Here is a 22,747-nt window from a genome sequence, read left to right as displayed (position 1 = left end):
TTTAAGATTTGTATTAAAAAACCTACATTCTTTCATTACACACATAGAATTCCAATACTTTGATATTGAATGTTATTCTTACGCGTACGCAAATGGTACAACTATGCTCTAGAAGTGATTGTTTATTTTGAGATTTCATTTCTTAGTTTTCCACAATATGGTATAATCGGGTAGTACACATTACCTCCATCTCTCCAATTACTACCCTTTACTTTTCTTTATATCGGCAGGATAGGATCGGAAGTAAAAACACATAGAGAGAAAGAGTTAGAGGGATAGAGTTTGAGTGTTGTTAAAACACAGACAAACAACACACACACAACACATTAAGCAAATGAAACGTAAAGTAAAACATCAATCACAGTAGTGCTGCTGTGCCCCGGGAAATGGTTGGATTAGTGAGACCTGGGAGAACAGGGGTACCTCCCTGGGGGCTGTGGGAACGGCGCGGGTAGTTTTGCACTAGCATTACATATTATTATATGTCTCTGGTAGAAATAACGTACAAATACAAGGCGTGTGTAAAGCGAGTGCAGTCAATAATAACATCCTCTTGGATCCGTTCGTCTAACACTAATCCGTCCTTTCTTTTGTTTGTTTTTTTTTGGATGGAATTTCACACGTGTGTTGTGCTACAACAACCCCTCCGCTATAGCTAGATCCCCCGAAAAGTGAAACCAGTGCCCATCGAACGCAGTAATGCACCGGCGAAGCAATGCAGTGTAATGGGCCTAACGAATGAAAATAAATAAATAAAAATAAATTACTCTTAGCAGTTAGAGTGGCCTAACTTATACTGATGCAAATTGCACGATAGTGCCGTTTTTAGGTCGCCTTTCTGTTTATAACAGCTAATACACACATGCCCGCTAACTAGTTTTCCACCAGTGGCCCGTTCCTAATGTCCTAAGCGCAGCTAGGGTGTCTAGCGAACTACACTTGGCGGGTGATGTTTAATCCTTTCCCCCCGCATTTATTTAGCCCAACCGCAGAATGGCTACTAATATATGCTACTGCTAACACACTACCTTTTTTGTGAACGCTAATGAATAATTGCCATCGTCTGTAATGTTGTTTAGCTTGTATGCTTTTATAATTCTTCGGGATTTAGTTCCTCCGTTTTTTTTTTTGGTTACATATCGGTCTATCGGCTATCTTTACTTGCAAAGTGCAAAACCTACAATTACCATGGAGCTTGGGGCGTGTACGCGCTAAACGTTTGATAGCAGTTGAGTACTTCTGATGAGCCTTAATCGCAAGTAAAGCTAGCTCTTTGCAATCTGTGTATGCTAATTTCAGTGCAAAAGAAAGCGTTTTCTTTTTCTTTACAGGGTTATCCTGGAGTTCTCATAGCTTTGGGACACTTTTTTGACTCCTGCTTACGTGAAATGAACCTAATGTAATGGTAATTGAACTCGTAGCACTCTTGTTGGACAAATCCAATAGGAATTTCAAATGAGAGGTGCTGTAGAGCCAAATTTCCATCATATGAAGATCATTTCCAATAAGAAAGAGTCAAGGAAGTGTCCCACAACTATGAGAGCTCCTGGAAAACCCTGTATCTTCTTTTGTACGATCTAATTTTCATTATCGAATCATTGAATTCAAAAATGTTGACGCGTGATAAGCACACAAAGCAACTGTTCAATTGCGATTACGGTATCTGTGCTATATTCAAACCCAGGCTTCGCTACCAAAACTGCTGTGAAATCATACCGGAACCATTAACAGTGCCTCACCAAACGTTTGCTCTCTTTGCTTGTCAGTAGTTCGGCACACTGGGCACTAAATTGCGTTGGAAATAATCTTCCACAGTTAGTAATAGTTGCAGTTATTTTTGATTATCTTAGTAGGCGTGACAGACGCACCAACACATACGAAAAGAGAGTCTACAGGCTGCTGCTGCTGCTGCTAAACAATGCGCATGCACCGTGTGTTTTACCTCCTTTCCGACTATTAAATTCTCTATTGCTTCAACAAATCTTAACCATTCCTTCTCGGCCACCAACTTGCACATGGACTAGGGGTGTGGTGGGGGGAGTCTTCCCGCTCACATCGTTTACAAACATAGCCGTGACTTGATAGAGCATCCTTTCGATAACAAACATATAATCTCTATTCGCACCTTCGCTACAAAGTGTGCTACCGTTGTTGTATATCTGTATGGGTGTGTGTGTGTGTGACTACTATTTAAGTGCTAGTTTAATCGGTCTACACCAATGAAATGTTACTCTTTTTTGCTCTGATTGCCCAACACACTGTGGATAGCAGCTACTGGAATGTTAGCGGGAATAAAGGGATTGCGGTTGCTCTGGCTAGTATAAGAGAGAGAGATAGAGAAGAGGGAATCGAAATCAATTTTCCACAAAAGCTAGAACCGCATGTTCAAACGAGAGCACTCTTATTTTGTAGCAGGGGCGCGAACATACGTACGTACTCGTTTACATTCTCTTTGTCTTGTTCTCCCTCCTATGTGAAGAGGGGAGAGGATGCAACGAGAAGCTGATGAAGTAACAGCCAGTTTGCTAATGGAGATCATCATGATTTACCTCCTGCTGCTTCGGGTTTTTGTGTTTGTTTCCTGAATGAACACACGCGTGTGATGCACGGATTGCGTCTCAGTCCAATTTAATCAGTCGAGTAAGCTCCTAGGAGAATGTGTGAGGCACGGTTGTGTCGGCCGACACGTGTTCAGCACGCACTTGGGGGGGGGCTCCTTCTTCTCGCCAGAAGCGGAAGTTAAAACAGTACCGACTCGATGTCGCTGTTGTCCTCGCTGCCGGTCGCTTCGGTCGGATCGCCCATCGCGACCCGCGCGTACTCGTCCGTATCGATGCTTTTGCAGAAGTAAATCGCGTACTTGAGCTTCTCCTGCAAAACAGCCTAAAAAGAGAAAATAAAGCGTTTATTATCCGCTCTAACGCACATTATTTCCCACCGGTGTCGTACCTTGCAGGAGTAACGGGGCATTTTTAGCAGGAAAAAGCAGGTATAGCTTTCGGGCAGGAAGTGGTCCGGCGGGTTGTACTTGTCCAGCACCTGCAGCACAAAGTCGCGGCCACGAAAATCGGCAATGGTGCGGGGCAGGCGCGTCCGGCCCCAGACGAAGCGCAGAAACAGCGACCGCTCCTGGTTGGTGAACTCTTCCATCACCTCCCAGAACCACTGCACGAGCGGGGAGGTCGACTCGACGCCCTTGTACGTGGCGACCGTTTTCAGCAGGCAGAGTGGAATGTCGGGCGAACCGCAGACCATCGCCTGCAGCTCGGCGGCGGAAAAGAGCGACAGTAGCGGCACTGGGATTACCTTGGACATGCCGTCCCGGACGGCTTTGACCTGCTCGTCGAACTCGTGGATGCGATAGTTGAGGGCAAGCTTCACGTACTCGTTGCGATTTTCGGGCGTTATTTTTGTGTATCTAGCGATTGTAAGGAGAGATTAGCTTATTAGAAGCTATATAGACCATGATGACAGCTCTAAACTTACTTAGTAGACAGCGGCACTTCGTGTCCTTTGGCAGACGGCGTTGAGAAGGGCAGCTCGATCGAGGCAAACACTTTCGGGTCGCTTTCCACGTCGCGAATGTACAGCAGTCCGGTAATGTAGTCCCGATCTACCTCGGTTAGATCGGCTGGACGTAACGTTTCTCCGCACAGTTGACGCCACACGGGTTCCGCAAGACTGCAAAACGGTTGAGTAAGCGGCAAAAGTGACGTCATTATTGAGGGTTAAAAAAATAAAAAAATGCTTCTTTACTTACTTCAAACTCAACGGCGATCCCGTACGCACGGCTATCCCCATCAGCACACCCAAAAACCGGAACATGTTCATGTGCAGCACGGAGGTGAGCGTTGGATCTAGCAAAAAGCAGTCCCTGTTGGCGCCTGCCTCACCCCGCCCGTTCGGCGTTTGTATGAGCAACGGCACGCTACCGTTCTGCAGCTCGTCGCACATCTCCGCAATCGATTCGCTGAAACCGCCACCACAATCGTCCACACTTTCGCCCACAAACTTCACCTTCCAAACGCGATGCGGCATGGACAGGGCTTCTTGCGTCAGCAGCGGCAGCTTCTGCACCATCTGGCCGAAAACGCTCTTCATGCCGTCAACGCCGGCCAGCCCGTTGCCGGAGCGCATGCGCGAACGCTTCACCTGGATGCGGTTCAGCTCGATGACGGGCCCGTGCGGTTTGTCGCGCACCATCGTCGTCTGGATCACCTTCCGGAAGCCGGTCTCCTTGATCGAGTACACCAGCACGTCCTTCAGCGAGGCGAGCGAGAGTGGGCCCGCAATCGGCAGCATCGCCAGACACGGGCACAGCAGCTCGGAGAAGTGGTGCAGCAGCACCAGCCGAGCGTGCAGCACTTCCGGCGCAATGTCGCGCACGAGATCGTACTCCAGCGGGGGTGATGGCGGCGGTCGAACTGCTTCACTCAGCTGGTACGTCGACAGGGCCAGCGTGTGTGCGGAACCGCAAATCACCTTCACGATGTGCTTGCCCTGCAGCGACTGCACCAGTCGGGGCCGTTGTATGGCCGAGACCGTCCCATCGCCCAGCTGGCCCTCGTCGTTGTCGCCCCAGGTGAACACTTCGCCCGCGTCGCTGCAGGCGACGCAGTGCAGCGACCCGGTAGCGATCGAGATGATCTTCTTGCCCTGCAACGCGGCCACCTTCTTCGGCCGCCGCACGTGGTCCGTGTTGCCGTGGCCCAGCCGATGGTAGTCGCCCTTGCCCCAGGTGTACACGCTGCCCGAGCGGGTCAGCGCGACCGAAAACTGCGAGCCGCACTCCACCTTGGTCACGCCCAGCCCGGCCAGGCTTTCGATCTTCATCGGCACCTTGCAGCCGTCGGATCCGCCCCGTCCCAGCTTGCCGTAGTCTCCGTCACCCCAGCTCCACACGTTATCGTCGTCCGTGATGCAGAGCGTTTGGGCGTCACCCGACCCGCAAGCGATGTCGATCGCCCGGTACCCGAGCAGCGCTTCTACCAGCTTCGGCTGCAGCTGGTCCTCCGAATCACCGTGCCCCAGCCGTCCGTACCGGCCCTTGCCCCACGTCAGCACGTGGCCCTGTATGGTGATGCACGCGGAGTGCGCACTGCCGCACGCAATGTCCACCACGCCGATCCCGGACAGCGATTCGATCAGCTTCGGCCGATCGTAGCTGTCCCGATTGCCGTGCCCCAGCTTGCCATCTTCACCTTCGCCCCACGAGAACACCTCGCCGTCGGAGGACAGCGCCAGGCAGTGCTTGCCGCCCGAATTGACCGCCACCTTCTTGATCATCACATGCTGGAGCGATTCGACGAGCGTGGGCGTTGTGACGGAATCCGTTCCGCCGACACCCAACCGACCGCCCGCACCGTACCCGGTTGCGTACAGCTTCCCGTCCGGCGTGACGGCGTACAGTGTCTGTTCGCCACCGGCAATCTGTATCGGGCGCAGCAAGCTCAACGCTTCGCATGGGGTTGGATTTTTAATGCGACTTCCGTCCAGCCCACCGAGCTGGCCGCGATGGTTGTGACCCCAGCCGAAGATTGTGCTGGCGCCGCCCCACGAGAAGGCCCAATCCTCTGGCCGCCGGTTGAACCACTGCAGCAGCTGCGAGTCGTACTGCGGTGTGAAGTAGGCGTGATCTTCGTGCAGATACTTCGTCACCTCGCTGCCGGTCGCGTTCACGGGCAACGATTCGCTGCTTCCCGCTGTGATGGTGGTTGTGCCGGTGCTGCTGCTACTGGTGGTGGTGCTGCTACTGCTGATCGTGCTGGTCAGCTCGAACGCTAGCGGGTGGCTCTGGCTAAGCAAGCTCGAATGGCTCGAGGTGTGCTGGATCAGCGAAGAATAACCATCCCCGGCACCGCTTCCTTGGCTGATAGCACCCGCGCTGACCGACGTGTGGGCGGGCGTAGCTGGAGACGCTATTTCCGCAAGCTTCTTGCGTACCTCCAGACAGAACGTGGATGGCAGATGCGTGCGACGGGTGAGTGCCTGGGCGACGCGGACCGCCGCACAGTAGCGCCGGAACCAGGCCCAACGGTGCGGATCTGCCGCGGGCAGTAGCAGCGTGTCCATGTGCATATCGCACGCCAGCGCCACAAGCGTTTTGAAGTACTCCGAGTGCATCAGATGGATGCCACTGCGCACCTGCGGCTCTTCGTACTCGTACTGGCGCAGTATGATAGGAACGAGCGGTGTCAGTATCTCCGTCACGGCAGCATCCATTGGCCGGGAGCCGTCCTTCGCCAGGGCGGCACTGTTGCTGCACAGCAGCTGGTGCATCTTCTTCAACGACCAGATACGCTGCGCCACCGTCAGCGAGCTGAGCTGGGCGCACTGCGACAGGGCCGACGTGAGCCGTACGAGAATGCTCGCGTTCGAGGTGGGCACGGGAAGCGAGTCTAGCAGCGCCATGACGAGCGCAATCGAGGGTTGCGACAGTACGGTGCGATCTGAGCCAAGCTCTTGCAGGTAAGACTCCGGCATGATGCCGTGCACGTAGAACCGCCAGCCCCAACCATTGACGGAGTTGTCGCTGGTAAACTTCCAGCGCATTTGATCGCCCGGGATGCGAATTTCCTGTGCCCACTGTGCGTACTCGCGGCCGGACCGTGTCGCTATCACGTTACCCGATCCATCGATAATTATTAGCGGATCGTTACGGCGCTCCGTCGAGCACTGGCTGTCAAACTCGATGCGCAGCGATTCGGCACCGGGAATTTTCACGTGTCCTGTTGTGTGGATTAGAAGGGCAGTTTAGTATTATGGAGTATGGAGTATTTAGTATTATGGAGGAAGGATCTTTTGAAGATCAGGATGTAGGATCTTCAAGATCCCGATGGATTAATCAATAAACATACTAAATGAGGTATAAATAAAGCTGAAAAATAATTCTTCCAATAAGAATACACATATTCACATTGAAAATTGACATATTCTTTAACTGTAATATGATGTAAAGGATTTACACAATTGCTACATTAGAGTAGTGCTGTGCTCTCACCACGACTCCGAACGACCCCGGACGACTCCGGATAATGCAGAGTGGACCTACCTTCCGGAGTCGATTCCGAATTTATCTGAATCGGATCGGAGTCTAATCCGGATTTTTGCCACCTTTACCCATCACTACATTCGAGTTTGATGAATTTTCAAGGATTATTGGAGATTCGTTAATCTTTGTTAATATGAGATTAAATTATAATGGACTCCCTGCATCTATAAATTTCGAGTCCCGGCTTGGATCCCGTGAAATATTTTAGTTTCTAACGGTATCTCTCTAGCTTACCAACAAGTATGATATCGTCAATGTAGGGATGGCTCGTCTCCTGCACCACCGGCTTCGGCAGCTTGCCCAGCGAGTGGCGCGAGGTGCACAGATCCTCCAGCTCCGTGATGCACGTTTCGATCAGCATGTTCGCGATGGTTGTGTTCGACTTGGCCAGCGCAATTAGAGTGCTGGCGATCGTTTCCGACGTGCTGGCGGCACCGGTTCGCCCAAACACGCTCAACTTGAGCAGCTCGATCAAATGCTTTGCTTCCGGTTCGCCAAGCAACGCAGTGAAGTCGTCCAGATTGCTAGCGTTCGCTTCGTTCATTATCTGCAAAAGAGTTTAAATTTAAAATCATTCCATATCTTTCAAAGAAAAGCTTTCAAATTAACGTACCTCATCGTGATGCGTCATTGTGGCCGCCATAACGGACATAGCACTGGCCGACATCTTCGACTGGCGCTGCGTTGCATTGCAACTAGATATCGATGCGGACAGCGAGAGCGATCCGGTCAAGCTGCGGTACGCCCCGAGCGTGTTATTCATCCCGGAGATGATCGGTATATCGCCGTCAAGAAATTCGTTCGTCTATAAAGAATTAAAAAAAGTAAAATTAATCCATCAGAGCTCACCGACACTTCGTCCCTCCCTGCTTACCGTTACGGCATTCAGCCCCGCGATATCTGCAGGACCTTCCCCTCCACCGTGCGCGATCGTTTCGTTCTGCTGCGCCAGTGTACTCTCCGCGACCGTCGCCTTCGCGCCCGTTTCGTCCCCTTCCGATATGGGCGAAACGGCACGCACCATCGTATCGCCACCACCATGCCCGTACGTGGCCATCTTGTCCGTGGCGCTCACCTGCGAATGGCAGGTAAGGGCCGCTATAATGCACGACCGGGCATGCAGAATGCTCATCGCGTTGATAATGTGCGACAGGGCCGCCTGTCTTGCGCTGGCCGTCTCAAGCGAGAGCACAATCTCCGAAAGCGATGGTCGCTGCTGCTTGCTACCACTCGGTACGGGCAGCGGAGACGAGGTCGTTGCCTCCGTATCGGATGCGTAAATACCCAAGCTGTGGCTGCCGAGCGGATCCTTCGCCACGGCAAACGGAACCGGTTCCTTCTTGTCCTTTTCCGTCTGATTCTGGGGCAGGCTCCAGGCGACCGAGTGTGAGCTGCCGCACGCTACCCGATTCACGAAGATTCCATCCAGCCCGAGCACGAGGCTCGGCTTCTTGTTGACGATCGTGTTGCCTGATCCCTGCTGGCCGTGATCATTGTCGCCCCACGCGTACACCTGCCCGCTGTCCGTTACGGCGAGACAGTGCAGCGCACCGACGGCCACGTGGATGACTTTCTTGCCACGCAGCCCTTGAATTGGGGTCGGTTTGCGCACGTGCTGATCCGTTCCATGGCCCAGCCGATAGTAATCGCCTTTGCCCCACGTCCACACCTCGCCGGCTTTCGTAAGCGCCAGACTGAACTGTGCCCCGCACTCGATCTGCATCACGCCGACCCCGTTCAGCCGGTCGACCTGGTGCGGAATGGAGCAGCCCTCGGAGCCGCCCCTTCCCAGCTTGCCAAAGTCTCCATCGCCCCAGGAAAACACCAAACCATCCTCCGTCAGGCAGAGCGTCTGCGCGTCCCGGCTGCCGCACGCCACCTGCACCACGCGGTGGTCCTGCAGTGCAGTCACTAGCTTCGGCTTCAGCTGCGTACAGTTATCGCCGTGCCCGAGCCGTCCATACTCGCCCAGGCCCCACGTGTACAGCTCGCCCGAGCTGGTGATGGCGGCACTGTGACTCGATCCGCACGCAATATCCCGAATGCGCTTCGTGCGCAGCGTTTCAATCAGCTTCGGCTTTTCCAGCGTCAACCGATTGCCGTGCCCGAGCTTGCCGTCCTCGCCCTCGCCCCACGAAAACACCTTCCCGTCCAGCGTAAGTGCCATCGCGTGTTTGCCTCCCGAGTGGACGGCCACCTTCTTCACCACGTACTGGCTCAGTATCGGCACTTGCTTGGGCGTCGGAACATTGTTGTTGTGCCCCAAGCCCAGCCGCCCATTCGTGCCCTCGCCGCACGCGTACAGCTTCCCGTCCTGCGACACGATGAACAGCGACTTTGATCCGCCCGCAATGTGGATCGGCTTCAGCTGGCTCAGCACGGACGAGTACGTCGGTAGCTTCACCTTCGAGCCCTTCAGTCCACCGAGCTGCTCCTTATCGTTCAGCCCCCACACCAGCACCTTCGACGACACCTCGTCGTTCAGCGAGGCCGGCTCGTCCGCGTAGTTCGACGAGGTCGAGTAGCTCGGCTCGGCGATCGTTTCATTCTCCGACGCCAGGAAGCCCGCACTCTGCAGCATCATGTCGACGTCCGTCTGGCGCCGCTTGCCGACAATCGACAGCCCGTGCACCCGGCACTGGATGCCATTGTTGCGGCACTGCTTGATGCGTATCTCGATCCAGCGGTAGTACTGCTTGCAGTCGGTGAGCAGCGGCATCGTGACGGTGGTCGGATTGATCGACACCCAGCGCAGATCGGTCATGGAGAAGCTGTCGTCGCCGACGCGCATCACCACCAGCGACGGCATGTGCGAGAAATCGTCCGGATCGACGATGATCGACAGCGACTGTACCAGCACCTGGTCGTGCATCTCGAGCCGTATCCAGTGCTTGCCCTGCACCGCGGTGCTAGCGCTCTGCCAGTAGTTGTTGGTGCTGCGGTCCAGCAGATACTTGGCGGACGCCTCGTTGGATGAAACCGACAGCGAGCGGATGCAGCGCGACCAATCGTCGATGATGTCAAACACTCCGCCACCGGCGGCACCGTTGGCGGAGAGCGCACCGGCTCCCGCCGTCCCGTACGTCGTGGGGTTCGATATCAGCTCCAGCTCGCTGATGCTACCCTTCCACAGCGTTTGCTGGGGGAATTCCACTATCGCTTCGCTGCCGGTCAGCGAGCTTACCACGCCCGTGGTGCCGCGCGGTGCTGACAGCGACGGGAACCGGTGGCGCGAAACGTGCGCACGCAGTAGACGAACCTGCGACCCAACCATGATGCCACCACAGCCGGCCGGATCGGACGATATCGTCGGCGGTTCGAGCATCTCCAGATGCACGAAGCACATCCAGTACGGTCGATCGTGCATCTGCCAGTCGACGCGCACGTTCAGATCGTGCAGCCCTTCCGGCTCCACCTTCTCCACCGTGCCGATGTCGCCCTTGCGTATCTCCTCGAACTCCTGGCAGCAGCGCACCAGCATGCCCGGGCAGATGATGCCCCGCACGTACATCGCGTACTGGTCGGCCGATTTGAAGTCTTCGCGCGCTTTGTACAGCGTCCCCGGGCCACCGCCGTGATGCGGGTGCTGCTGCTGATAGTCGTGCTGCGACGAGGCACCGTCCATCGTGTCCGAGCTGACGCTTTCCGTGTCGCTGTGGCCGCGCAGATCGTGATCGTGCTGCTCACCGTCGCCCTGCTTGCCGCCGCTGCCGAGTCCCAGGCTGGCGGTCAGCTCCGGATGCTCCAGTATCCACTGTATGATCTGTTCCGCCGTCGGGTTAGCGTTTTCGTTCTGCTGCATCAAGCTCTTGTACGCCAGCTCAACCGATTTGCGGGTAAAGCCCATCTCCATGATTTGCGCCACCAGGGGCGTCGGCGCTATGAACGCGTTCGATGTGCGCGTCCGACCACTGCGTGTGCTTGTAGCATTGCTTTCGAGCGATCCCATCGCTTGCACCGCTTGACCATCGCCGCCAAGTGAGGCCGACTCGTTATTGTACACCGGCACGCCGTGTATCATGGTGGGCTGGCCGAGTGCCATCGGGCGTTTGTTACATCCACTGGACGCCATCTGGCCCCCGGCACCATCGCCCGACGAGTAGTGAATATGACTGGCCAGCATTTGCGAGATGTTTAGCGCCGCAAGCTCCATCTCCTGGTACGTGTAGCACGCTTTTAGTGGGCTTGGTTGCGTAGCGCGCAGCAGGATGGTTTGGATCAACAGCTCTGCCGTGTAGAACGCTTGCGACTCGTCGGATGTGTTCGATTCCGAGCGTGTTTTCCCCTCATCCGGCTCCGGACTGTCCCCGTCGCGATCGGACGAAACACTGTCCCGCGAGGCACTCTTCGTCAGTCCCGGCGATCGTTGGCGCAGAATGCGTCGCAGTAGGCTCTGGTTGCGGAACAGCACCTTCGTCGCTTTCAGCGTGGCAAAGTTGATCTGCTGACTTTGGAGCAGCGCTGCATTGGCACACCCATCACCACCACCACCGCCTCCGCCCAGCGGAACAAGCTGCCCAATGCCGTAAAACATCACCGACCACGAGTTGAGCAGCATCTCGCTGATGGTCACCTTGGACAGACTGAACGCTCCCACGTCCGCACACTCGGCCACCTTGAAGATGGGAATCTTTTTCGTCTCCGCCGCACCGTGCACGTTCATCACCACCTTGCCCTTCTTGGTCATGCGCGAGATCGTGCCCCGCACGCCGTCGAGCGTAATGTTCAGCCCGATGCGTGGCCGCGAGTCGCAGCCTCCGATCGTGCCGAGCGTACCCATGATCGCACGCTTCTCACCCTCCCCGATGCCGTCCAGATCGTTCTCGAGGAATATGTCCGCCGTCAGGCACAGTTTCTGCTGTATGAACGAGTTGATGCTTTCGTTCCACAGTGGGAGCGTGTGCAGCCGGCGGATCAAAACGACCAGCTCCTCCGCGACCGTGCCACTGTGCGAGGAGCTGTACAGGACGCGCGACTTCGCATCGACCGCACTGGCCAGCAGGGACGAATCGTTCGGACAGGTAAGCGAAATCCGTCCCAGCACATCGAACAGCTGGCTGATGATGCTGTCGACGCGATGCTTTTCCGCCTGCGTCCAGTTCACCAGCGTCGACTGCAGCAGCCGCAGACAGTGCAGCTTCTTGTACACGTCCTTCTTGCTCGCGATCGGCGCGTTCAGTATCTTAAACGCAAGCTCTATCCACAGCGGCGTGGTCAGCTGGCGCGACAGCGCCGGCGTAAACGAAATTGCACGCAAAAACCCAAGCACGGTCCACTGCTCGAGCCCGAAACTGTAACAGCTGGTGCCCGGTGCCGGCGGTCCGTTGGCAGTACCGGTGCGATTGAAATCGCTCGGCTGCAGCATCATGCGGAACAGCGAGGCGACCGTGCGGAGCGCGTTCTGCTCCATCCTTTCCGCGTGCAGCCCGACCGACGCGAACAGCATCTGGAGCGTTTTGATGCACACGTTGCGCAGCAGCTTGGTCGGGTGCGATTCGTGGCTCAGTGCGTGATCGATGAAGTCTTCCCGCTCGCTGTCCTTGTCGGGGGAGAGCGCCTTCAGCGCACTGTCCGCCAGCCGGAGATCGTACTTGCCCTCCTTGCCCATCCGGTACGAGTTGGTGGATCCATTGTCCCACTCTACGCGCACCCAGCTGGAAGAAATGGAGGTAAAGTTAGTTTGGTTTTACAATCGAAATTTATAGCAAAATGCTCGATAAAAAGAACTTACAACTCAGGTTGCACGCAAGTCTTAACATTGCATGCAAAAAGATTTCAATAATCGTCCGGATTGGAGCTAGTGATGGGTAAATACAATTTTTTTCCGGAGTCGGATTGATCCAACTCCGGCACCCCTCGGAGTCGGACTCGGAGTTGCTCCGGACAGTTTAGCGGGGGGGGGGGGGGGTGCGTTCGCAAAAACCCTCGGACTCATCGACTCCGAGTCCGGATCAGTCCGGATCAGTCCGGATCAGTCCGGATTACTCCGGATCACTCCGGATCACTCCGGATCACTCCGGATCACTCCGGATTACTCCGGATCAGTTTTCGTATATTCGATGTACGACTTGCAAGTCAATGAACTCATCAAGAATTGTCTAAACGATAATTCCGGAGTGATCCGGAGTGATCCGGAGTAATCCGGACTGATCCGGACTGATCCGGACTGATCCGGACTGATCCGGACTGATCCGGAGTCGAATTCAGTTATGATCCGGAGCCGGAGTCATATTATGCGCACCGGAGTCGGAGTTGATCCATGACTCCGCTCCGGATTACCCATCACTAATTGGAGCACGGATTATTTAAAACGTGTTTAATAATGTTAAATCATTAAAATTGAAAACCATTTTAATTTTATCGCGCTCTATTTTCCAATCGGGGCAAGATTTTGAGTGATTTTGCATGCAATTTTAAGACCTGCGTGCAACGTGGGTTATACAGGGTTACCACAGTATGCTTGCAAAATTCCCCTAGTCGATTGCAAACTTCCACAGCATGCTTGCAATATTCCCCTACCGATTTGCAACATTTCCCTAAGTGATTGAACTATTCCTTTATGTGATTCGAAATCCTGTAAGTTCTTTTTGCCAAATTCTCATTCACTTACCCATCTTCTCCAATTTCACTGATAATGCGCCCCTCACCGCCGGGGCCGTCCTGCTCGCCCCACTTCCAGTCTGCGCCCCGTGCAATTCTTGTTCCTACCTTCATGAATTTGGAAAGTTCCGGCCCGGAAAGCCCTTCCTTTGAAGATTTCAACTATGAAACGAGAGAGAGTATAAATAAATGAAAATGCTTTTTCTTCTATTTGGTAGCTGTGCTATTGTACTTACATTTGTCACAACATCCTCGTAAATGACCGACGTGTCGGAGGTGTTTTTGCTGCTCGGCATATCAGCGCCCGTTTGTCGCAGCAGCCCCATAATGCTTCCCAGTATGCCCGCATTAATCAGCAGGCTCAGCTCGTTCGCTTCGTACGTGCGCGACAGGATGCCAAAAATGCTCAGCAAAAACCGAGCCCGGGGCAGCTTCTTCAGAAACACGTACGTGCCCAGGTTCGAATTATCCTTCTCACCGTGCGTCCGATGGCGGCCATTAATTTTATCCTGATTCACGTACTTCTGCAGCTCCAGCACCGCCCACTCGACGATCTTGGCGTGTGCGATCAGTATGTCCGCCTTCTGGTACGCCGTGATCATGTTCAAATTGTCCAGCACGTGCTCCGACTCGCGCTGTTGCTGCTGCACATGAGGCACACTTTCCCCATTGCTACCCACCGTCTGGTTTCGCACACAACCGTGCCCTAAATGCAAACCGAGAAATCCGTTAAACAGATTGTACTGCACCGCATCGAACAGCCCGGCGATGCGCAACAGCTCGTGGAACATCTCCAGCCCCTGCTTGCGCAGCTGGTAGCGCTGGATCTGGCAGTACATGGCGCGGCGCAGCGTTTCCACGTCGCACTGGTCGTGCAGGATGAAATCGACCACCTGCTGGCTGATGCCGGTTTTAAACTCCACCGGGTACGACTCGAGCAGACACTTGTCGCTCAGGTTTGCGATCACGTTGTTCAGGAAATCGTCCCCATCCTGCGGGAACGCCGTTTTGGCCGTCTTCCCTCCCGCCGTGCCGTGAAATTCGATCATTTCGTTTGTGGGCGTTTTAATCTGCTCATCGTTGGTGAAGGTGATTTTCTTCTCGTTCCCTTCCACCGTTGCATTGTCGCCGGGTTCCAGTGTGCCCGTCACGTCCACCGCGACACCGCCGCCACCGCCGACCGTGTTGGTGTTGGTACCGTCCCCTGGCTGCGGCCCGTCCGCATCGAGCAGATTTTCATTGGACGAGGCTAACTTGGACAGGGCCGGGCTGTTGCTACGGTGCAGGATGACCGGCGAGGCGGATCGATCAACGGACGCGCGCCGATGCACGTGGCCGGACGTGCTGAGACTCTCCAGGCTGGCCACCTTGATGAGACTTTCGTTGACTAGATTTTCGGTGGAAAGTGCCACACCGGCGACGGACACGAGATGTTGCTGCTGCTGTTTGTTGATGCCACAGCCGCTCAGATTCTCGTACGACTGGATCTTGCCACTGCTGAGCTGGCTCTGGATGGTGGCGTTCACAATGTCCTCCGGCTTGGCGCAGGCCAGCTTCAGCTGCCGCTTGGCCGCCCGCATCTCCGCAATGATGCGCCGCACGAGCGCTTTAAAGCGTGGCGGCCGATGCGGTATGTGTAGCCGCTCCAGCCCGTGCTGCTCGAGGCTCACCGAAGGCCGGATTTCGTACAGCAGAAAGCGGCACTTGTCGATCATCGGTGCGCAAACCTCCTTGTAGCTGCGGTTCAGCTGCTGGCGCATCTTCACGATTGCCCACTTCGTCTGGTGCACCGTGCGTATGATGGTAACGATCGGGGGCGGTGGTTTCGCGCCCGACCCACTCAGCTCCCGATCGATGACGGCGAGCGCGAGCGGCCCCAGCGCCTGGTGCCGTATCAGCACCGCCATTAGCAACCGTTCCAGCTCGATCACCGGATGCTCCGGTGGGAACTCCTGGTGCCAGATGAGATGATGCTCCTTGCAGTACCGCTCGCAAAGGCCAATCCACGACGCGACCAGCGGATCGGTGATCTTGCCCTCGCCCAGGTTTGCCAGCAGTGTGTCCACCCGCTGCGTAATCAGCACCATCGGCCAGCTGCCCATCATTGGCACACCGTCGCCACCGACGATCGGCAGCTGGGCGGACGCGTCCGTCGGCGTGCTGCCGGCCGTTGAGCCACTGCTGCGCGCTTCGCCCTTTTCCTCGTCGAACGGGTTCGATGGTTGCAGCACCTGTAGCCCGCCGCTTAGCACGTGCGAGTTCAGCAGATTGCGACACTGCAGCTCGGCCGGCTGCAGGGGCGACCCGACCTGCAGTATACTGGCCCGCTGTCCGAGCAGATACGCCAGCAGGCATTCCGAATGGAAGTGCGTGAGCGTCACGAGCGGCCGCGGGTTCGCGGTGCTGTCGTACATTTCACTAACCGCGTACCGGCCCACCCGCAGGTAGGAGGTAATGAACTCGAACGCCGTCCGGTGCTGCGGATTGCCGATCTCAAGCGAAATGTCCTTCCCGGCGTGCGCCTGCAGCAGCTCCTGCGTAAGTGCATTGTCCGGCGTGTAGTCCTTCACGTCGTACACGTTGCCGTTGATGATGACCCAGCAGCCGCCGTCGCGCACGTGATTGTCGATGTCGCTGCGCCGGATCAGCACCGGTTCCTCCTGCACCGGCATCGCTTTCGACGCGCCGCGGCTCACAATTCCCGGCCACCCCATATCGTCCGTGTCCTGCAGTTCGCCCTCCTGCGTGAGCCGATTGAACCCGTCCAGCGCGTTCAGCAGCGGTATCAGGTGCCGGTTCCAGTCGAAGTTGGCCAGCAGGAATGGTTTGTCCTGCTGGATGACCACCAGCCCGATCAGCAGCTCGTACAGCAGCGCGTCGGAGATGTCGTTGCGCAGGATCTCGGTCACGCCGTCCTTGCCCTGGAGGATCGTTTCGTACGCCTTGGCGAGCGTGTTCACGCACGGACCGACCAGCTGCTGGATGTAGGTGTAGAGCAGCGCTTCCGCACCGCTCAGGTCGTCCGCTTTGGACGCGTACAGGTGCGAAAGGAGCAGCCGCTGGAATTTGTGCAGCAGATCCAGGCTCGGGGAGGTCGGTTCGGGTGCAGAGAAGCCATCGTCCGGTTTGAGGTACGGTCCGAGCATGAGCTGCCCGAGCCGAGCCTGCGTTAGGCTGGAGTTGTTCCGTAGCAGCTGCTTCAGCAGATGCAGCAGGGAGAGATGCGTTCCACTCCCAGCTCCGTGTGGTTCCTGGGCCTGGAAGGGGTTCTGATGCTGGTGGTGATTGATCGCTTGATTGAGGGCCGTCTGCAGACCTCCCTCGGCCATCAGTGAACCAACGAGCAGATCGGTCATGAACCGATGTCCAGCACTGGTTTGAGCAGCTGAGCCGATGGTCGCACCGCCGTCGTGTCCGGCCGGCAGCAGGGACGTTAAAGTTTGGGCTCGTTCCGATGCAGTCGGCAGTATGATACTCCAGCCAACCTGTAGCGTCCACTGGGCGGCTTCCTGCATCGTTTTCAGCACGACAGGCCCTCCGGCCAGGCTGAGGATGCGCGTTTTCAGACTCGCGAGCAGGCGCGATCCCTCCACCAAGCCCACCTGGCGCGGATGGACGTTGTTCACGATCATGGCGTGCAGCTGCAGGCGCAGCAGGTTCAGCGTAGCCACCGCAATACACTCCGCCTCCTGGCTGGGCGGGTGACGGGACGCATCGGTCGAGGAAGTCACGCTTACCATGCACAACAGCTGATCGAGCAGCCGGAACGTGTGCTCGCTCAGGTCCACCACGAACGGAATTTTCGCCGGAATGCCGTGCGACGAAGAGTGACACCAGAACAGGCTCTGCGCTACTCCAGCCGCCATCCCGGCGACACGAAGCGTCGGTGGTGTCGTTAAAATCGGCGCCGTAATGATGGGATCCCGTGTCACACACTCCGGGCAGATTTGCTGGAAATCGTTTCGTCCCCAGCCGTACAGCTCGCCGGACGCGGTGAGAGCAAGGCAGTGCGCCAGTCCCACCGCGAGGTCGACGATCTTCTTGCCTTCCAGTGCTTGCACCATCTTCGGGACGGGTGAATGCTCCGAGTTGCCGTGCCCGAGCCGACCACCGTGTCCCTTGCCCCACGTGTACACGGTTCCTTCGCGCGTCAGCGCCACACTGAACTGCGAGCCACTGAACACCTTCACGACGCACGACGCCTGCGGCAGATCGACCTGCACCGGAACGGACGTGCCGACGCACGATTCGTTGCCCAGCTTGCCGAAATCACCGTCGCCCCAGGCAAACGCGAGTCCTGCCTCCGTCACGCACAGCGAGTGCGCATCGCCACACCCGAGCGCCACGTGCACGACCCGGTGCGCCTTTAGCGCCGTCACGAGCGTCGGCACGTACTTGTCCTCCGAGTTGCCGTGCCCAAGCCGACCGTACGTACCACGGCCCCACGTGTACAGCTCACCGCTGGCCGTAATCGCCGCACTGTACGAGGAGCCACAGAACACGCCCGTCACCTGCCGGTCGGCCAGTGCCGTTATGCGCGTCGGTAGCTCTTTCGCGCTCGTGTCACCATGTCCGAGCCGACCACCGTCGCCGCTGCCCCACGAGTACACATCCCCGCTGCTTGCCAGCGCGAGCACGTGCCGTCCTTCGCAATGCGCCGCCAGCTGAACGATCGTACACTCCAGCCCCTTCACCTGCGCCGGATAGTTGTCCTCCGTCATGGAGATTGCATGCGACAGATACAGCACCGTGCCACTGTCCGTCAGAATGTACACACAGTTTTCCGCACACACAATCTGGCGCACCTGATCGAGCAGCAGATCAATGGTGGCGGTCGAGTAGCGGGGCATCGCCCCATCGATACTCCCCGGGGCCGTCACCGACGTTACCATCGCGTCGAAATCCGCACACCCCGTCCGTATCGCTTCGGTCGCGGTAAAACCGTACAGCTCCGGCGCACAGGCACTCCAGCCGAGGGTGAATATTTTCGGCGCATTGGCGTACTTGCTCGCACCCTTGGTCGAGCAGTTGCCGGCGGGCAGGTGCGGTTTGGCCAGCCGGTCCAGATGGCTGATGATGATGACGGCGGCCAGCTTGAGATCGACGCAGGTCGTCTCGTTGTCGGGCAGGGCGAGAAAGCGCAGGAACGATTCGGTCGGCCCGAAGTGGAACGAGTCGGAGGTGGCAAACGAGCCGAAGCTTTCGATCTGCTCGTATCGGTGCAGGAGCGGCACTAGCGGGGCGCCCGAGTTCTGCGGCGGACTGCGATTGTCGTCCGACTGGTGGTCCTTTTCGTGGAGGGTGAGGAGCAGCGAGACGCCCTCGAGCGAACCACCGAGCGTGCCCTTCTGGGCGCCCAGCTCGAGCAGCAGATTGAGTGCAATGTGCCGGTCCGCTTTCGGCACGAGGCACCGGCCGCCCATCACATCGCCCAGCACGACCTGGCGCAGGAACTTGATCGACTTTTCCACCACCTCGATCCAGAGCGTCGACATTTGGGACGTGTCGAAGAGGGACGCTTCCGGGAGGGATTGCAGCGCTTCCAGCGCCTCCGACAGCAGCTCGCTGCACAGCTCGACGTCTTCGCCTGAGCGCCAGGCGCGGCGCAGAAAGGCAAAGGAGAAATTGAGCGCCGCCCGCGTACCGACACGTGCCAGCCCGAACGTTGCCTTGTCGGAGTCTTTGGCCGTGCCGGCAGTACGATCCAAGCTGGAGTTTTTCTGTGGTGAGAGAGAGAGAGAGCAACGTTATTAAAGCTTTCCTTTAAAATGGCAGCAGGCTATGGCACACGTACGCTCAGCTTTGCCGCATCGCACTCGCTCGTCGCCAGCTCGGTCGCGTGCTGCTTTTCCTCCGTCTCGCGATGCATGCCCATCTCCTGCAGTGCTATAAAGTAGCGCCGGTACACGAACAGCAGCTGGCGGGTGCGGTTCGCGGACAGGCAGTTGCCGGCCGCCTGCAAGCATATTTCCCTTTGTTCGCCGATCAGCTTCTTGATGCATTCCTTCTTATCCTCCGTGCCTGCAAAAAAGGGAAACAAAGAACCATGTAAACGAGTTGGGGGAATGGATTGGTTGCGCAGTTGCATGTGCAGTGTGTGGCAGTGACCTTTCCGCACCAACACAAAGGCACTGCAACACTCACCAGGCACTGGGCTCCACAGCCACGAGTCGAGCAGGACGGAGCTGGCGGAACTGTCACCGGCGGCGGCAGCAGCGTTGGCGGGTTGATCGGCCGGCGACGACTGTGTGTGGTTCTGTGTCTGCGCTTTACGGCCGTTCGCTCCGTTGCTGCCGGCGGCTGCGCCGGACGACGGATCACCGCCGCCACCGGCACCCTCCTGCACGCCCAGCTCTTCGCAGGTCGGACAGATGCACTTGGACACGGCCGAGCACACGCCCTTGCAGCAGTCGCACAGTATGGCCACGTTGCCGCAGTAGTAGCGACCGTCCGGGCGCAGGTAGACCAGCTCGCCCAGCCCGTTCACGGCCGTCTGCACCCGCTCCGTCGTCACCTCCTCGTCCTGGATGAGGTGGTTCCACAGGTTGGCCAGATCGTCCGCATTACGGAGCGCGCTGCCCACGTCCGCCTTGATCCACTTGAAGCTTAAGTAGGGCAGCGGCCGGAAGTAGAGCTCCCCCTGTCCGCCGCCGGACGGAGGGGTGACCGACGCTGACGTAGCGGTTGTTGGTGCCGCCGCCGCCGCCGTCGTTGTAGTCGTCGTCGCCGTGGGTGGTGCTGCCGTTGCCGCTGGAGCTGCGGTCGACCCTGTCGCCGCCGCCGCCCCCACTGCACCCGATCCGCTGATGGAGTTCATCATGTTCCATAGAAAGATGCTTTGCTGCGTGTACTGTAATGCACCAAGCGCCCCTCAACCACCCACCCACCCACTACTACTCGGGAATGTTGTTAAATGGGGTGGTGAAAAGAGGCGAATCGAAGCGATGCGAAGAAAACCTATGTTTGCAACAACGTTGCGCACGGCTTCACACAACTATGCATTTACACCGCGCACTACTCTCACACACACACACGTTAGCACATACCTCCACCGGGAGTGGGGGGAATTGGAAGGGAAGCGAGCGAGATAGAGGCTGGTAATTATGCACACACCCGTGGAAAACGGAAAACTCGATTTGTGTATTCACGTACGTGTGTATGTATGTGTATGCCCTCGCAATAGATCAATTAAACACTGGCCAAGGCGATGGAACGGTGCACTTGGACGATTGTTGCTTTGATTGCCATCTTCTTCCACGGAGTAACTTGCTAAAATGCGCTGCCCGCAGCAACGGCAAATGGGCAGTAATGTGGACTGGTGGGAGGAAAAACAAGCAATTTTCCACACCCCGCCACAGGACAGAATCGTTTTGGGGGACGTTGGTTGCTTTCTCTCGGGCAAAATTTTCTTCACAACTGGTTGACCGTTTGACAACCGAGCTGACGTTTCGTTGCGAGGTCATTTGTGTTTTGGGCAGGCGCAGGCGCAGCGCCCCGCACAACGTGGCGAGGGGTTTTGACGTTCAAAAATCGCTGCATCTCGCTCATTTGCTTTACCCTTCTTTTGCTTGCCTATAGTGCTCGTTTCAAAGTGAGATTTTGTACTGCTCTCTCCCATTTCACTTCCAAATACTTCGTCTACCTTTGTCTATATGGCTTTCATTATGTTGGTAACAATTTACGAGCATCACATACCGAGGTGTGTATTTTCACTCTCGTTGTGTCATTCCATCTCTTTCACGCACATGGACGCATAAAAGAAAGTAAACAAATTGTGTAACTGTTGTGAATTAAAAGTGCTAAATTTTGTTCATAATTTTTGCATGAAAATCAACAGAAAATGGTAGCACGTGTTATTTTAGCAATAACTGAAAGGTATTATATTACTGTGCAACGCATAGGTTCGCCGTTCAAAGCCATCACCGGATCAGATGATGTGTTGTGTCTTTGGCTTGCTCTCAGGTACTTTATTACATACAAAATTACAGTACACATAATAAGTATAAACTCACAAGCACAATACACATTAAAATACTTGGCCGCGCGCCAGCCGTACCGTGCCCTGCCGGGAGCCCTGCTCGACCGGCTGCTCGCAACACTTGCTTGTCCGAGCGCAAAACACACACTAAGCGGCCCGCGCTTAGTGTGCGTACGACAGTGTGCGTGACACACTGTCGTCCCCTGGACATTGACCAGTGGTAGCACAACTACCACGGCAAGTCCAGGGGTCGGCACGGCTGCCCACAACATGATGCAATAGCAGAATGTGTACCAGCAAGTAAAACAGTGGAGCGAAGATGTAACATATGACCGCGAGGCCACATGAGATGAAATATACAGCGAAATGAACTATGATCTTTTTAGCCTTTGATCTTTTTTGGCCATTTAATTTTGTCCACCAACGCCAGCTTTTTGATGGTCATTTTAAACCCTCGCAACGCCTTTCAAAAACGTTCACCAGCAAGGGAAAACCAAACCGTTTTGGAGCGTTGATGAGCTCGCAAAAACCTGTTTTTGCCTAGCGGGGCTGGAAAATTCCATCTACAAGCCGGAGTTGAGGGATGCGATGCACTCGGTTTGCGGCTGATCGGAACTTATCGTTTGACGATTTTTTTTCCAGTTGGAAGAGAAAAAGGTATTATTTCCAGCTGAACAAGTTAAGAAAATATTTTCACAACGCCAGAAATGCTAAAGGTTGACAATCAACCGAATGGAAGAGCAGGCATTATCCGAGCAACGTTGGGTAAACAAATGCACTTTACGCGAGGGAGAGAAAACAACCCCACGGTATAGCTTGAATTTTTCGATTAAACGTCAGCGCAACAGGAGGGGAAGTTGGTTTGTTTTGGTAATGTTTCGGTCACCTGTTGCTCGCTTATCGCTTAACTGTCATAAATGCCGGTCCATTGCTGATCAGCTGGGACCCGAATGTAAACAATAACATCAGCTGGGTGAAGAAACAAAATGAATGGAACTCGAAGAAAATGCTTGGTTTTACAATGCTTATGAATACTTTTGGGTAAAAATTGCAATTAAATGCACGTTCTGTTCAGTTTGACAAGCAAATAGCAGCAATATGGGGTCAAACAGACAAAA

At 55.8% G+C, this 22,747-nt stretch overlaps 2 protein-coding genes across 2 annotated transcripts in view; one reads left to right on the top strand and one right to left on the bottom strand.

The window, feature by feature from the left end:
* The window catches only part of LOC1280825 (proteasome-associated protein ECM29 homolog), a 33,897-nt gene that overhangs the window by 3,370 nt on the left and 7,780 nt on the right, over positions 1–22,747 (top strand). The gene's annotated exons all lie outside the window — the stretch shown is intronic.
* LOC1280824 (probable E3 ubiquitin-protein ligase HERC2) lies at positions 66–21,119 on the bottom strand. The gene is made up of 11 exons (XM_061660781.1): positions 19,796–21,119; positions 19,446–19,672; positions 13,888–19,371; positions 13,662–13,813; positions 7,926–12,705; positions 7,665–7,856; positions 7,286–7,598; positions 3,761–6,728; positions 3,487–3,681; positions 2,950–3,418; positions 66–2,883 (listed from the first exon to the last, which is right to left on the bottom strand). Exons 1-11 carry the CDS (start codon positions 20,469–20,471, stop codon positions 2,740–2,742), a joined length of 15,600 nt encoding a protein of 5,199 aa, XP_061516765.1. The 5' UTR covers positions 20,472–21,119; the 3' UTR covers positions 66–2,739.

This window comes from Anopheles gambiae, chromosome 3 (assembly GCF_943734735.2).
Source record: "Anopheles gambiae chromosome 3, idAnoGambNW_F1_1, whole genome shotgun sequence".
NCBI classification, from domain to species: domain Eukaryota; kingdom Metazoa; phylum Arthropoda; class Insecta; order Diptera; family Culicidae; genus Anopheles; species Anopheles gambiae.
This window is presented reverse-complemented; position numbering and strand designations above follow the sequence as displayed.